At 40.0% G+C, this 17459-nt stretch overlaps 1 protein-coding gene across 2 annotated transcripts in view; it reads right to left on the minus strand.

Annotated features, from left to right (window-relative positions):
* The window catches only part of NECAB1 (N-terminal EF-hand calcium binding protein 1), a 196827-nt gene that overhangs the window by 2824 nt on the left and 176544 nt on the right, over positions 1-17459 (minus strand). For both annotated transcript variants that reach the window (XM_045454282.1, XM_045454281.1), the window contains exons 11-12: positions 3942-4019; positions 2556-2647 (exon numbers count right to left, since the gene is read on the minus strand). In XM_045454282.1, the coding sequence (XP_045310238.1) occupies positions 2556-2647; positions 3942-4019 (170 nt within the window). The remainder of the gene's footprint in view (positions 1-2555; positions 2648-3941; positions 4020-17459) is intronic.

Here is a 17459-nt window from a genome sequence, read left to right on the forward strand (position 1 = left end):
GGCCTATTTAGCCATACTCTAGTATGACTCATTTTAATTATTTTTATATTCGAGAGTTCTTGGAATAGATTTTGGCTTGTATTTTACATAACTAGATACAGTCTGGTTTTGCTGCTTTATTTCTTAAGATGTATTTTAGGTAAACCACTTAGAAACCTAATAAAAAAGCAGTCTTCCAGAAATCATAATTTGTGAGTTAAATTAAAAATACAAACCTACTCCTCTCTGATATCTGTCTTTTCAGATTGTTTTGTAGGTCTAAATATGTATAGCGAAAACACTTTTGTTTTTATTTTTAGCCTTCATATGACAGACAAAATTTATAAAAGTGGTTATTGAAAATAGAAGTCATAGGGCCATTAAAACTATAAATAATATTTATAAACTAATTCTAGCTGTTTGTCCAGGGAGGTGTGTCTACTGTTGCAATTTACAAAACTTTCCTATCAAAAAGAATAGGATGCCCCAAACAGATGTTTAAAAAATCTTGTTTGAGGGAGATTTTAAAAATGTGTTAGAAATCAAGCCTTTCTTTTTATTCTTCCAAATTTCAGGAGTCACTGTTGAAATTAGATGTGATATTAAAATTAGTGGAAAATAGGGTAGCAAAAGAAGGCATTAAATTGTATTGAACTTGGGCTCTGAGAACAAGAACTGAACCAGTTTTATTTGAGCCCAGCTCTTCTATCGTGGGAAATGCTCTCAGAAAGAGTGATAGAGAAATTTCAGCCGCATTCATGGCTTTCTTATTTGAGGATGAAATCCGAGATACGCAGCAAGGGAAATTCTACAAGTTTACCATCTCTAAGCCAGACAAACCTGTTCTTGAGATCCAGAGTAAGTGAATAGCTAAAGCTCACGCCAGATGGTAAGTCTGACTGGAAAGCACTGACCCCTGATCTCACCTACTTTTACTTCCAGAATTTACCATTTCACTTTGTATTATTCCATCAAAATCTACCCTAATTTTTAAATTCCTACCACTGTACCAAAGCTGTTCTCTTGAACAGTGACCTCTGGCCAGATGCAGTTTTCAGTCCCATTCTCTTAAGTCCCAGTTCACTGTGTAGGCCCCTGAGGAGCACTGTGCCTTGCATGTTCCTTCTCTTTTGGTTTCCTTGCTACTCAACTACTCTGATTCTCCTACCTCTCAGTGGTTCCCCTTAATTTCCTTAATAAAGGAGGCTTTTCTCGCAACCTTAAAAATGAAGACATTTTCCTAGGCTTCTGTCAGATATCTTGTTTTTACAATATACCCTTTCTCACCAAGCCTGGGCTTCAAATATCTTGCCACAGTTAACTCCTGAAAACTGTATTGGCGAAGGAACTCTCTCGGTAGCTCCTGGTCAGGTGCTGCCTTTGGCCTACGTTATTGCATACCTGACCAATCTTTCTCCTCCCATCACATCCACCTTTCTCCATCCTGCCAGTTCCTACTGATTAGAGCATTCACTATCCCTCTCAAAGACCTTTAATGACTTCATATTACTAAGTTCACTCCTCATTGTATTTTCAACCTCATTTCCTACACTTTCTTCTCTTTCCTCATGTATCATATATGAGCCTTATGCCACAGTCTTACTTTTGCGCCAATTAGCCAAGCAGATTTAACATTTTTTGGATTTGTTCATGGGTACAGTTTACCAAAGTATCATCCTCCATATTTATTTGTCCAATTCTCACCTTTTAAGGTCCAGCTCCAGAGTCCTCTCTTTTAAAAAAACCTGTTGAAGCAATCCCTTCTCAAAGTCCACATGCATATTATGACCATTAGTAACTACTATGTCATATCCTGAGCTTGGTTCTTTTCTGCAAGCTTTGGTCTTTCCTATTGCTATTCATGGGAAGGGACTCCATTTTTACTCTCTAGCTCTTAGCATAATGTTTATTCAAAGTTAGAACTCAGCACTAGTAAACAGGCTAAGAACCCCAGTGTCCCCAGTACTTAGCACATATAATAACACTGAGTAAATATATTTAATTGGTGTTTGTTAGGGCAGATGAACAAATGAATTTTGGTTCTCAATTATCTCAAGCCTTGGCTAGGCCAGACTTCTTAGACAAATTCATTTCAGATTTCTCTTTCAATTCTGCTTTACCCCAATTACAAATATTCTAACAGCTATTATAATAAAAACATTTCTAGCATGATTCTAATCTGCAGCCTCTGGGTCACGTATTTCAAATTAATTCAATACACTAAAGTATAGTAAAGCATTTGAATAATTTTTTCAAAATGTCATGATTTGACTTGTACTTCAAGTTTGTTAAATTATTGAAGATGACCAGAAAATGACTATTAGGTTTAATATAGCCAGGAATACACATAGGATCAACTAAGGACTCATGACAATAGAATATACAGATCTCTTATTTCCTCCTCCCACTTTCAGATTTTCAGATATACAAAGAAATAAAGAAGAGAGAACCACTAATAAACTGTGTGTGTGGGAGAAAGAGCACACTATCTTTTTTTTTTTTTTTCCACACTATCTTTTAAAAAGCAAAAGACCATACAAAAACACATAGAAGCACAGTGAAACCAGTATAATTACCAGGAACTAGCATAGTAGATGTGAGTTCTGGAGTTTCCAAGAAATCCACATTACTTCTTTGGAATGTCTTGCTATAATTCGTCTGAAGGTGGCTGTATAAATATAGATTAAGGCTGTGAATTTTTATTAGAGTGCAAAACAGAGTTCAAATTCAATCAAAATGGCAAGGTTTTAGATGATTTGGATTGTCTGAATACAGACTTCTTTTTATAACTACCTACCCTAAGATAAAAAATAAAGGACATGTGTAATTTAACAACTGTCGGCAGAAAAAATATTTTAAAGACTTCTAAAAACAGAATACCATTAGCTCCCTATAGAAGATAAAATAAAAGGAGAAAGACTTTAATTGCAGAAAGAAGTTTAAACAGAAGGAAGAATACATTGGCTGCCCCGATGATTAAAAAAATAGTATAGCTAAGAAGAAAGACTATAGATCTTCTCTCCCTAGGAGAAAATAAATAAATAAAAATCATCTTAAAGTGTAGGCCTGGAGTACAGAGTTGAATAAAGTTGCCTTTAAAGCTCCCTTTGGTGTTTAAGATTCTCTTGGTGTCATTCTGTAGTATATTTTAAAAATAGTCTCAAAATAAAATTTTGCATGAAATAGGTATTTCCAGGTATTTGTTACTTTCATTACCATAGCTTAAACCCTAAATATGGACTTACTGGAGGGCTACATTCACTGCCATTTAAAACCAACTAGAGTTATTTAATCTCAGAATAGCAAAAGTTTTCTTTATCCAATTTGTAATTTTTTAATTAAAAAGGTGGATTTGTTTTTTTTAACTTTGTTGAGGAATAATGGACAAATATGTACATTCAACATGTACAAAATGATTTGATACACATATACACTGTAGAATGGTTATCCAGAGAAGTTGATTTGTTTTTAATCTTTTCCAAACAATGTCTTTAATTTCCATCCCCTCCCCTGCTTTTTGCAGTGCTTAGAGACATTTAGAAAAGTTAAGCTATGGTGATCTTAACCATTATATAGTTTTATTACAAAACACCACAGAACTTATGAAAAAAATAGAAAGTAAAATTACTTTCTCATCCTTTCTGTGTCCTTTGTTCACCTGCCCCCCTGACACTTTAGATAGCCATGACCCATATCTAACTCTTACTTGATAAGCATCAGTAGAATGGTTATACTTAAAGTAGGACAATTACCAAAGGTATTTGTTTCAAGAGGAAAGTGGTTTCTAATCCATGAAATAAATTCCTAAAAATTTGGGATTGAGGAAACTGAGCAAATGACACATTTTAAGGTAAGATAAAGGGAATGGGGCTTTTCCTACAGGTCCTAAAAATATCATGTAGATTTCTCCCTCCTAGCCAAAAAAAAAAAAAAAAAAAAAAAAAAGCCTGCTTATTACTTACCTATTCCACACACTACTGTTCTCCCAAAACTCATAAATCATGTAGCGAGATTCATTGGAAAGCTTTTGTATGGAAATGCTGGAATGGAAAAGAAAAGGCGTAAGTAGCCACAGGAAATTAAAGACAAACAGCAAACTACTTTTTCTAATCATCTCTGTATGTGGTATGAAACAATCTTATCTACTCATACAGGAAACACCCATGGTGCCTGCATGAAAAAGAGAGTTTTGTGAAAAATTACTTCAATATATCTGTTTTGTTTGACATAATTTTTTAATTTTCTGCTTTGGCATCATGAAAACTGTCTCAGTATATTACAGACATCACAAATATAACTTCTGTAAAATTTCACTCCTTCAAAAGATTATCTGTCGTGTCAGGGTTCAGAAAAATGTTTTGTGCCACTGCCCCTGCCCTCAAAAGCGCAGCTTTTCGAATCTATCCTGTCACTCCCTATAGCTCTTTCCAAATTCTGGTCTTACCTCATCCTTGGACCGGCAGCTTTTGTTTGGGGTCCTGTTGTTAGCCATGTGAGTCCACACTGCTGCTATATAGCAAGGCTTCTGGCTCGCTAGTGCCCAATGGTCCTCCTCTCCTTCCCTCCCTCCTTCCCCCGCTCTCTCTCTTCCACATACACACCTCTCAGTTTTCTCTGTTCAAATTTGAGAGTCTACATCCTAGCCATTTAGCCATGATCGTAGTTTGTTGTTGTTTGCTTTCCCAATTTAGGCAAGAAAAATTTGTCCCTTGAAGTTCTTTGACCAGTATGAGAGTGGCTAAAAGCCTATATACTAGGTTTTGAAGGAGTTGGGTGGGGATGTGCTGAAAAGACATGTTGAGGTAAAGGCTGGATGTAATCCTGGGGCAATGAACAGCCACTGAAGGATTTAAAGCAGGGAAGTAGCATGGTTAGAGCTGGGTTTTATTTATTTATTTTTTTAAGTTTTTTTTTTTTTTTTTTTTTTTTTGAATCTTTATTTTTGAGAGAGAAAGAGTGTGAGTAGGGGAGGAACAGAGAGAGGGGAAGGCACAGAATCCGAAGCAGGCTTCAAGGCTCTGAGCTGTCAGCACAGAGCTGGATGCGGGGCTCGAACCCACGAACCGGGAGACCGCGACCTGAGCCGAAGTCGGACACTTAACCGACTGAGCCACCCAGGCACCCCAGAGCTGGGTTTTAGAAGATCTTTCTGATGGTGGTATGAGGTATCCCATGGAGAACAGTCAATACAAAACAGGAAGAGAAGCTAGAAAGGTCATGATATTGCTTTCGTGATTCATGACAAAGATCCAAATTAAGGTAGAAAGGAGGGGGGGACAGATTCATAAATTTAAGGGAGAGCAGGAGACAAATATAAAGATGCCTTTAAAAAATTAATTCCAGGGCCTTCCGGGGAAGATGGCGGAGTAGGAGGACCCTAAGTTCATCTCCTCCCATAGATGGAACTAGATGACACCCACACCAGTGTAAATAACTCAGCAAATGACCCATAAGACTGGCAGAACAGAATCTCTACAGCTAAATGTAGAGAAGAGACCACATCTCACAGGGTAGGAATACTGTTGTTGAGAGCTAAATGGATCATTGGACCGTTGGCAGAAGGGAGGGACCCGTGGTGGTGCAGGGCGGGGGGGGGGGGGGGGAGAGAAACAGACCCTCACAATGGGAGACCTGCACAGGGAAGATGAATCCCCATAACATCTGTCTTTGAAAACCAGGAGGGCCAAATTTCACGAATTTTAAAAACCAGCAGGACTTAAAAGCTGGAACTTTAAAAAATCAGCAGGTTTGGCTCTGGGTGAGCCCGAAAGGCCGCAGGAAACTGAATCCCCACCCTTAAAGAACACAACAAACAGCCCCACCGAGATACAGCACAGGAGCAGCAGTTTGAAAAATGGGCTATACTAGAGGCAGATCTGTTGACTACTCTCAGGGCACGTGCTGGAGGGGCAGGGATCACTGGCAGACTTCTGGAACAAAGGAGCAGGCAGGTAGGTGCTGTTTCACTCTCCTGCTCCCCAGTATAAACCCACAGCCACCGGTGGGAACCAGGGAGGCATGGATGATCCCTACCTAACTTGCTAATACTCCGCATCCTGCCCCCCTGCGGTCCCCCGGGGCAGCCCTGCACTTCTGCAGATCCACCGTCTCCAGTCTAAGCTCTGGCAGGTGCAGGTCCCTTGCACAACAGACCGGCACAAACCTTGCTAACATCACACATCCTGCCCCTGTGCACTTAAGCGGATCTGCCCCCTCCAATATGCTCTTGGCTGGAGCCCACCCAAAGCACCACTCCAAAGTGACTCCAGCCCCTGGGAGAGGGGAAGATAACCACACATACGCCAGGCCAACTACAGCCCCAGACGTGGAGTGGGGGCAGACAGCTGGTCTGATTACAGGCCACACCCAACAACAAAAACTCCCCAGGGCGAAAACAGCAAAAGGGCTACTATGTCTCTCTCTGTCAATGCGCGCTCTGACTCAAGCCCAAGGCAGCCTGAGACTGGCCCACCAACAGGACAGGGACCAAACACCGCTGATGACAGGCAAAGAGAGCCACTGCAGGTGAGTGGACCCGAGGGAAAAGCGGCTCTGCTGAAACATTAGGGTGCATGCAACACACATAGCGGACACCCCTGAAGTGCCAGCTTCTGGTAAACGGGACACTGCACTGCAGGGCACTACAGGACCTCGTCTTCACGGCCCACTATTTTCGAGAGCAGAAGACAGAGCTGACTTTCCCAACATGCAGACAGAGACAAAATGAGGGGATAGAGAAATATATCCCAAATGAAAGAATAGGGCAAAACGACAGCAAGAGACGTAACTGAAACAGGTAAGTAATATACCTGATAGAGAATGTAATGGGCATAAAGACACTGAATGTGACAAGAGTAGACGACCTCAGTGAGACCCTTAACAATGAGACAGAAACATACAAAAGAACTGATCATAGATGAAGAACAGTAAATGAAGCTATACACTAGATGGAAGAAAGAGTAGATTAGAGGAAGCAGAAAAACATCAGTGACTTGGAAGACAGAGTAGTGGAAAGCAAGCTGAACAGGAGAAAGAAAAAAAATAATACAAAAGGAATATAAATTTAGGGAACTCAGAGACATCATCAAGTGTAATAGCATTCCTATTACAGGGATCCCAGAAGGAGAAAACACAGAAAACAAGGCAGAAAATTTATTTGAATAAATCATAGCTGAAAACTTCCCAAATCTGAGGAAGGAGACAGAAATCCAGATCCAAAAAGCACAGGAAGCCCCTCATCAAATCAACCGAATCCACACCAAGACAAATAAAATGTCAAAAAGTAGTGATAGAAAATTTAAAACCAGCAAGAGAAAAGAAAACAGTTACATACAAGGGAAACCACATAAGGCTATGAGCTGATTTTTTTCTGCAGAAACACTGCAGGCTAAAAGGATGTGGCATGATATATTCAAAGTATTGAAAGGAAAAAGTCTACAGCCAAAGACACTCTATTCAGCAGGGCTATCATTCAGAATAGAAGGAGAGAGAAAGAGTTTCCCAGACAAACAAAAGTTAAAGGAATTCATCGCCACTTAACCAGCCTCGCAAGAAATGTTAAAGGGAACTCTGAGTGGAATGGAAAGATCATGAGTTGGAATAAGAAGTACATTGAGAAGCACAAGACAGTAAAGTTAAGTGCATATGTAAAAATTGGTCAAGGGGCTCACAATATGTAAATGTAAAGTATGTAAAGGATGTAAAGCATGACACCATATACCTATAATGTGGGGGGAGAGGGGTAAAGAATGAGTTCAAACTTTAGCCACCATCAACTTAACATAGACTGCTATATGCATAAGATGTTACATACAAACAGAATGGTAACCACAAATCAAAACCCTATATATGCAAAAAAAAAAAAAAAATAGAAAGGAACCCAAGAATATCTCTAAAGAAAGCCAACTGATTGTGAGAAAAGAGCAAGAGAAGAATGAAACAGAGAAGGACAAAAACAACCATAAAACAAGTAAAAAAATGGCAGTAAGTGCATATCTATTGATAATTTGAGTGAAAATGGACTAAATGATCCAATCAAAAGACACAGGGTGGTGGAGTGGATAAAAAAGCAAGACCCATCTGTATGTTGCCTATAAGAGACTCATTTCAGACCTAAAGACACATGCAGATTGGAAGTGAAGGGATGGAAGAACACTTATCAAGCAAATGGACATGAAAAGAAAACCAAGGTAGCAAGACTTACATCAGCCAAGAGACTTTAAAACAAATATTATAATGAGAGAAAAAAGAAGGACACGAGATAATCATAAAAGGAATAATCCAACAAGAAGGTAAAACAACTGTAAATATTTATGCACCCAACGTGGGAGTACCCACATACATAAAGCAGCTATTAACAAACATAAAGTAATCAAGAGTAATATAATAAAAGTAAGGGACATTAACATCCCACTTACATCAATGGACAGATCATCCAAACAAAATCATAAGGAAACAGTGGCTTTGAAAGACACATTGGACCAGATGGTTCTAGCAGATATATTCAGAACACTCCATCCTAAAATGAATACACATTCTTTTCAAGGGCACACGGAACATTCTCCAGAATAGATCGCATGTTAGGCCACAAAAACAAGCCTCAAGGAATTAAAAAAGACTGACATCATATCATGCATCTTTTCTTACCACAATGCTATGAAAATAGAAATAAACATCAAGAAAAAAACTCTGGAAATAGCATATAGGGAGGTTAAATAAGATGCTACTAAACAACGAATGGGTCAATCATGAAGTCAAAGAGGAAATTAAAAAATACATGGAGATAAATGAAAAAAGCTCAATGTTCCAAAATCTTTCAGAAGCTGCAAAAGCAGTTTAAGAGGGAAGTTTTATAGCAGTACAGGTCTACCTCAAGAAGCAAGAAAAATCTCATAATAGAGCTAGAAAAAGAAGAATAAACAAAACCCCGAATCACTACAGGAAGTAAATAATAAAGATTAAAGTAGAAATAAACAAAATAGAAACTAAAAAAAGCAATAGAACATACCAATGAAACCAGGAGCTGCTTCTTTGAAAAGATCAACAAAATTAATAAACCTTTAGCCAGAACATATCAGAGAGAGAGAGAGAGAGAGAGAGAGAGAGAGAGAGAAAATTAATAAAATCAGAAACTGAAGAGGAGAAATAACAACCAACATGACAGAAATACAAAGAATTATTAAGATGATATTATGAACAATGATATGCCAACAAAGTAGACAATCTAGGAAAAATGAATAAATTCCTAGAAACCTGTAACTTCCCAAAACTGAAGCAGAAAGAAACAGAAAATTTGAATAGACCAACTGCCAGCAGTGAAATTGAATCGGCAATCAAAAAAACCCACAAACAAAAGTCCAGGACCAGACGGCTTCACAGGTGAGTTCTACCAGACATTTAAAGAAAAGCTAATACCTCCTCTCCTCAAACTATTCCAAAAAATACAAGAGGAAGGAAAGCTTCCAGATTCATTCTGTGAGGCCAGCATTACCCTGACACCAAAACCAGATGAAAATACTACAAAAAAGAGAACTACAGGCCACTATCTCTGATGAACACAGATACAAACCCTCGACAAAATATTAGCAAAGTGAATTCAACTATACATTTAAATTTTTTTTTCCAACGTTTATTTATTTTTGGGACAGAGAGAGACAGAGCATGAATGGGGGAGGGGCAGAGAGAGAGGGAGACACAGAATCGGAAACAGGCTCCAGGCTCTGAGCCATCAGCCCAGAGCCTGACACGGGGCTCGAACTCATGGACTGCGAGATCGTGACCTGGCTGAAGTCGGATGCTTAACCGACTGCGCCACCCAGGCGCCCCAACAATACATTTAAAATATCCCAATCCATGAGCATCCATGAGAACCAATACTGTGAAAATGGCTATAGTACCCAGAGCAATCTACAGATTTAAAGCAATTCCTGTCAAAATACCAACAGCATTTTCCACAGAACTAGAACAAATCATCCTAAAATTTATATGGAACCACAGAAGACTCTGAATAGCCCAAGCAGTCCTGGAAAAGCAACACAAAGCTGGAGGTATCACAATCCAAGATTTCCAGCTTTGGTATTAAGCTGCTGGGATCAAAAACAGTATACTACTGGCACAAAAACACGGAGATCAATGGAACAGCATACCCCACCCAGAAATAAACCCTCCATGATTATATGCTCAATTAATCTTTGACAAAAGAGGCAAAAATATGCAGTGGGAAAAAGATAGTCTCTTTGACAAAGGGTGTTGGGAAAAGTGAACAGCAACATGCAAAAGAATCAAACTGGACCACTTTCTTAAACCATACACAAAAATAAACTCAAAATGGATCAAGGACCTAAATGTGAGACCTGAGGCCATAAAGATCCTAGAAGAGAACACAGGCAGTAACTTGTCTGACATTGGCTGTAGCAACATTTTTTTAGATATGTCTCGTAAGGCAAGGGAAACAAAAGCAAATGTTAGGACCACACCAAAATAAAAAGCTTCCGCACAGTCAACAATCAACAAAAAGACAACTTACTGAATGGGAGATGATATTTACAAATGACATATCTGATGAAGGGTTAGTATCCAAAATATATAAAACACTTGTACAACTCAACACAAAACCCAACACCTAATCCAATTAAAAAATGAGAAGACATGAACAGACATTTCTCTAAAGAAGACATCCAGATGGCCAACAGACACATGAAAAGATGGTCAACATCACTAATCATCAGGGAAATGCAAGTCAAAAGCACAATTAGGTTATCACCTCACACCTGGGAGAATGGCTAAAACCAAAAACACAAGAAACAAGTGTTTGTGAGGATGTGGAGAAAAAAAAGAACCGTTCATGTACTGTCGGTGGGAATGCAAACTGGTGCAGCCACTGTGGAAAACAGTATGGAAGTTCTGCAAGAAATTAAAAACAGAATTACCATCTGATCCAGTAATTCCACTACTGGGTATTTACCCAAAGAACAAAAAAACACTAATTCAAAATGATACGTGCGCCCCTATGTTTACAGCGGCATTATTTACGATAGCCAAAATATAGAAGCAGCCCAAGTGTCCACTGATAGATGAATGGATAAAGATGCGGTGTGTATATATGTGCGTGTTTGTGTGTATACACATCGCACCTTTATCCACACACACAACAGGATATATTACCCAGCTATAAAGAAGAATGGAATCTTCCCATCTGCAACAACATGGGTAGATCTGGTGAGTATGATGCTAAGCAAAATAAGTCAATCAGAGGAAGACAAATACTATGATTTTGCTCATATGTAGAATTTAAGAAACAAAAGAAATGAAGGAAAAAAGAGACAAACCAAGAAACAAAGTCTTAACTACAGAGAACGAAATGATGGTTACCAGAGGGGAGGTGGGTGGGGAGTTGGGTGTAACAGGTGAAGGAGTTTAAGAGCACACTTACCATGATCAACACTGAGTAATGTATAGAATTGTTGCATCACTATACTGTACATCTGAAACTAATGTAACACTGTGCTTTCACTATTCTGGAATTTAAAAGTAAAGTAAAATATGGGGCGCCTGGGTGGCGCAGTCGGTTGAGCGTCCGACTTCAGCCAGGTCACGATCTCGCGGTCCGTGAGTTCGAGCCCCGCATCGGGCTCTGGGCTGATGGCTCAGAGCCTGGAGCCTGTTTCCGATTCTGTGTCTCCCTCTCTCTCTGCCCCTCCCCTGTTCATGCTCTCTCTCTGTCCCAAAAATAAATAACGTTGAAAAAAAAAAAAAAGTAAAGTAAAATAAAAAACTCTGTAAGTCCAGCTTGTTCAATCTAATGTTTTAGATTATATTCAGATGAGAAATCAAAATGAAAGTATAGACCAACAGCAAGGATATTTATTTTTATTTTTTATTATTTTTTAAATATAATTTATTGTCAAGTTGGCTAACATACAGTGTATCCAGTGTGTTCTTGGTTTTGGGGGTAGATTCCTGTGATTCAACGCTTATATACAACACCCAGTGCTCCTTCCAACAAATGTCTCCTCAATGCCCATCACCCATTTTCCCCTCTTCCCCGCCACCCCCTCCTCCCATTAATCCTCAGTTTGTTCTCTGTATTTAAGAGTCTCTTATGGTTTGCCTCCCTCCCTGTTTGTAACTATTTTTTCCCCTTCCGTTACCCCGTTACTCCTGTTAAGTTTCTCAGGTTCCACATATGAGTGAAAACATCTGATATCTGTCTTCCTCTGACTTATTTCACTCAGCATAATACCACCTCGTTCCATCCATGTTGTTGTAAATGGCAGGATTTCATTCTTTCTCATTGCCAAGTAGTATTTCATTGTATATATAAACCCTATCTTCATTATCTATTCATCAGTTGATGGACATTTAGGCTCTTGCATAATTTGGCTCTTGCTGAAAGCACTGCTATAAACATTGGGGTACGTGTGCCCCTATGAATCAGCACTTCTGTATCCGCTGGATAAATTCTTTAAAGTGCTATTGCTGGCTCATAGGGTAGTTCTATTTTGAATTTTTTGAGGAACGTCCACACTGTTTTAAGGATATTGGTTTAAAAGATAACAGAGAATGTATCAGTGTAAAAGTCAAGCTAATCCTAAATTTAGGATTTACCTAAGTATGACCAGCAGGTGGTGGTAACTGTACACAGAAATTGTAATATTTTCCTTTAGCTCTTTGCTGGTAAATAGTTTAATGTTTTTCGCAAAGCTGTTGATCTGGATTGCCGAACTAAGGTATGATGAGCAAACATTGTTAGCTCAATTTCAAATATTCCAGGGAAAAGGTTTATAACAGAATCAAAGGAATTGGATGGAAAGTGAAATCAAAGATTTTCTAATCCTAGAGTTCTTGAATAAGCTCTTGGTGGAGTGTAGGGGGCTGTTCCTGGAAATCCCAGAAATGAGCTGCAAATTGATGTGCATGTCTATTTTTTTCTGGGAAGAAAATCCATAGCTTCCGTAAGAGTTTCAAAGGGTCTCTAATCTCCGAACTTAATTTGACCATGTAATGGACAAATTTCAACCCATGAGGTTTGTTTGTTTTTTTTTTCTTTTTTAGGATAAAGTTTAAAATACTCAGCCTAGCATTTTAGTCTCTTCATGAACTGCCTGCTACAGACTAATTCATTTATATTACATATCACATTAAATACCAACTTATCCTGCTATTGGACCTTCCATTTTTCTAGACATCCATAAGACTGTAAGGAATTCAAAAACTTTTAGCATAATTCTCATGCTTTTAAAGGACTGAAGAAAGTATCACAGGGGAATGAGATCGCGGTGTGAAGTACAACCCAGCAGGCCTACCTTTCGCTACAACTTGTTAGCCTTGTCACTTTGGGCCCATTACTGAACCTGTTTCCTCATCGGTAAAATGGTGATAATAACAGGACTGTGAGGAGTAAAGTGTTGCGTGTAGAATATTTAGCCCAGCCTTTGGCAAATTTTGTGCGTATCAGCCGTTAGCTCAATAGCCAAGAAGAAAGTAGCACTTTCACTGGATGAGCAGTTACAAAGGCTAAATCCTCAATGGTGCTAAAGCTGAGAAGTATGACAAAAGTAAAAGAAACTGGAGAGAAAACGAGGCCAGGAAAAAAAAAACTGAAGGAAAAAAGACATATTTGTGAAAATGAGAAGCAGCAAGCCAATAATAATGATGATCATTATATTATTTATACACACTAACAGCAATGGTGATGATTGCTAACATGTGTATCGCTCTGTTCCAGACCCTGGTCTAAACATTTTACATGGATTAAGTAATTTTCATTACTCTGGGGACTCTGGGGAGTCGAAGTGACTCTGGGGATGATATACCAAACACTGTCTATTGCCCCAACTATTACCCCCCTCTTTCTTAACAGAACCTTGCCATTGTTGAGTTTGCAATATATGCAATCAGCCCATCAGCGCTGGACTGAGACAGTCATCACCATCTCACTCCTTTCTGTTGGACACCAGTATCCTCACCTACCCGGGAGTCAGGAACGACCATGTGACTTGAGCTGGGCCAATGAAATGCCAAGGAATGTATGCAGGGAAGCAAGGGCTTCTGGGAAATGCTTGCATCCTGAGGATCAGATCTTGAAGGAAGGCTTGTTGGTATTGCACCCTTCTCTTTCTTCCTGACTATAGGCCATCTGGTAAAGAGCCAGATGATAGAGCTGAAAGGCCAGTGCAGATTTTGGCTTAAAGGGACATGGGTGAAAATGCTAATCAGAATTGGGCTACTGACTGGGTGCTTTCAGGTAAGAGTGAAACTGACCAATACATAGCAATGGTGTTTAAGGACATTGCTACTTGAGACTGTACAATACAGATAACATATGCAATGTGCAATAATGCCACTGAGAAAAGGTTAATTATGAAATAATTTTTAGAAACATTTCTCTTGGCAATATTTCCATTGAAAAGGCTTAGGGCTTGAATGATTAGCTTTCAATTATTTTCCAACTTAGAATTACATAGCACATTGCTGAGTTGTGGCTATATGCTTCAGTCTTGCTCCTCGATGTGTTCAGACTTCCTGTGATACTTACCACGCACTGGCTGAAGCAAGAGTTCTTTGGCTAAGCTGTCCCTGGATGCAGTCACTTAGAGCTTCAGCCCAGCCCTGAGCTTCAGCCCTGAGCTCCAGGATTGAATATTCCTAGCAGCTGGAAAATGGCAGTGAAACAGTTTCTAGGGGAAAGGATGTGGTCAGGAACAATTGGGGTTGAAGATAAGTTACCAAAGGCAGCTGGCTCTTCATGAAAAACTCTCTTCCTCTCGGCTTCCTGCTTTCCCCATATGTCTATGTTAACTCACAGAACCTAACCAAGGAGAAAAGGCCCATCAGGAGGGACAATCTCCACACGAAGATCCAGCCACCAATTTATTTCACCTACATAAAAATGCTGATAAATGATACGCCAGAGGGTATCATTCGTTCTTAAAAGATGATTCTTTGGCTATGGTAAAGTTCAGGGTCAATTCTAATACAATTCGACATTCAAGTTTCCTGAGCCCTTGATATAGAGTTTAGAATACAGACAAATTCTAGAATTCACATCTGAGAGTGACTTCAGAAAACATTTTATTCTACTTAGCAGCAGTGAAATTTTAGGCCATGAATGAGTAACTGATTTTCCCAACTGGATTCTAAGACCCTTGAAAGCAGAAACTCTTCTCATTTTTCCCAGTATCAAGCATGGTTCTAAGAATACACACATATATTCGATTGGTGCCTCCCCCCAGGGATTAATAAGCCTTCATGATTACAAAATAAGCAAAAAGATCATCAAACAGTGCACATGCGCACGTGTGTGCGTGTGAATAATAGATGAATCACACAACTGATCTGCTTGGCTTTTCCACTAACAACTCATTTTAAAACTCAATTGACTAATACTCCGACAAGGGCTCTGTCAGCCCCTAAACAGCTAAGTCTTATAGTCAAGTACCTTCAGGGCAAAAGCCTCTCTAATTCAGTTGCCGGAATTTAAGACAATAAGACCCTGTAATTGGAACAGAAGCGATCTTGTCCATTCTACCCATGGTTAACCACAGAAAGTCTAGGAAACTGTAATTCAACGATGCCCAAATACGGGGAAGAAGGATTAAATGTGGGTTTTGGAGTCAGACACACTTGGGCAAGATGGTTAATATATCTGAGCGTATTTCCTCCTTAACTGGAGGTGATATATCAGATCACTGCAGTGAAGAAGAAATAAGAACATGGACACAAACTGCTTAATCTAGTAGCAAATCCTTAATTCCTACTCTGTGTTACAGCGGCATTTCCTGTCTAGCCATGGTGAAGCTGAGCCTAACATTATGGGAGAAGAATCTGCAAAAGTGGTAATTCTCAGAGTTTTATTGTATCAGCCAAGCCCAAGGCAACAGTGCAGGGCACGGTGGAGCATGACTGACAGCGTGAGCAGCCCATTCGCCCATCAATGGATGCAGACAGGAAACTGAATTGGATTAACGGCACAACTGAATTTAGACAGGCATGCCAGCATAACGTGTATTCCATATGGTTTGCACCCATGTGGAGTGGTTCTCTGATGCTCCTTCCATCTGATGAAGTCTACTTTTTGAGAATTTCAGTAAAAGAAGGAAATCAGCTGAAAAATCAGCAATAAGTGAGTGAAGAGTCCTTAAAAAACAAACCGGTCGTGCAAGGGAAGAGGAGAAGCTGGGTCTCCATTTATCTCCCTGGAAGAGGATCCTCTCCCTCCCTGTTCTTCACAGCTGGAGCCGAGGGAGCAATTTTCCTTGGCTGCTGAGAGGACAGAGTCCGTGGCAGGCAGCACAGATCTATCTACTCAGCTGCTCTCCCACACCTGCTTCCCCCCTGCCGGGGCCGTCCGCCTGGCTTCAGGCCCTTTGTCCCACACACATTAAAGCAGTATCTCTGAACCCTAAATAATAAGCAAACTTTGTGCCCTATTTATAAATGCAAGAAGGCTAAACCATCCCTGGAGATTGTGATAACCAAACCAGACTTGATCTGCTCTATGTTCCCATTTCTTTGGCTAGTACCGTGTTCTACTTTCTGTAGTGGATGGTATACAGGTGCACATGTGCACACACACACACACACACACACACACACACATCACACTCTTTTTGCATTTTCCAAGCAGTCACTTCCAGTTTTACGTGAGTAGGCTTTTAAAGCTATATAGACTCTCACTTTGGCAAATCCCTAGGTCACTGAACTAAAAGGACTACAATGGTTTCAATGTGAGCCCTTCTGAGTTGGGTGTGAAGTAGGACGACGACAATAACAACAAAGCAAGCTCAGCATCTCCTGTGTTTCTCTTACAATGGCATGACTGGAAGATGGTGAGCGTCTGCCCTAAACAGCGCTGAGCAAGTCCCCTTAAATGCCAGAGAGTGGGTCAGAGGTCAGCCAGCCAGATGAGGAAGCGATAGCAACCCCAGCTCATGGTCTCTGGTCCTCTCTGGGCCAAGCACTCAGTTAATCCCTCACAATCACCTTAGGAAGTTCGAGATGAGGAACGGAAGCTTAGAGCCAATAAGGATCTTTCCCTAAATCACAAAAGGAATACGATCCCAATTTTAACTCCAGAGCCAGACTTCTTAACTGGGGAGGTATTCTGTTGGAGCATGAATAAAACAGAATTACTGGGAGTAACACCGAAGTACTCAGAGACATAAAGTAGGAGTTTCTATGCGTGTGTGTAATACACACGTATGCACACATCCATTAAGAGCTTTACCGAAGGAATACTTGAAAAGCATTATGAAATGCAGTTTAAACCAGCTCCCGAGGCAGGGGTGTTCTGGTTGTGGTCGTTTTCCAGAAGCAGGTGAGTCTGGGGCTGGGCTTTGGACTCGAGGCAGAATGTGGGCTTGGCCAAGACCTACCAGCTGACCATGCATTTCTGGGAGGGAGAATGGCCGGGCCAGAGGCACGGATTATGCTGGAAAGGCAGTGGGCAGCTGGGCAAGCTCCGGTGAGGGAGAGACAAT

This window comes from Leopardus geoffroyi, chromosome C3 (genome assembly GCF_018350155.1).
Source record: "Leopardus geoffroyi isolate Oge1 chromosome C3, O.geoffroyi_Oge1_pat1.0, whole genome shotgun sequence".
Lineage (NCBI taxonomy): Eukaryota > Metazoa > Chordata > Mammalia > Carnivora > Felidae > Leopardus > Leopardus geoffroyi.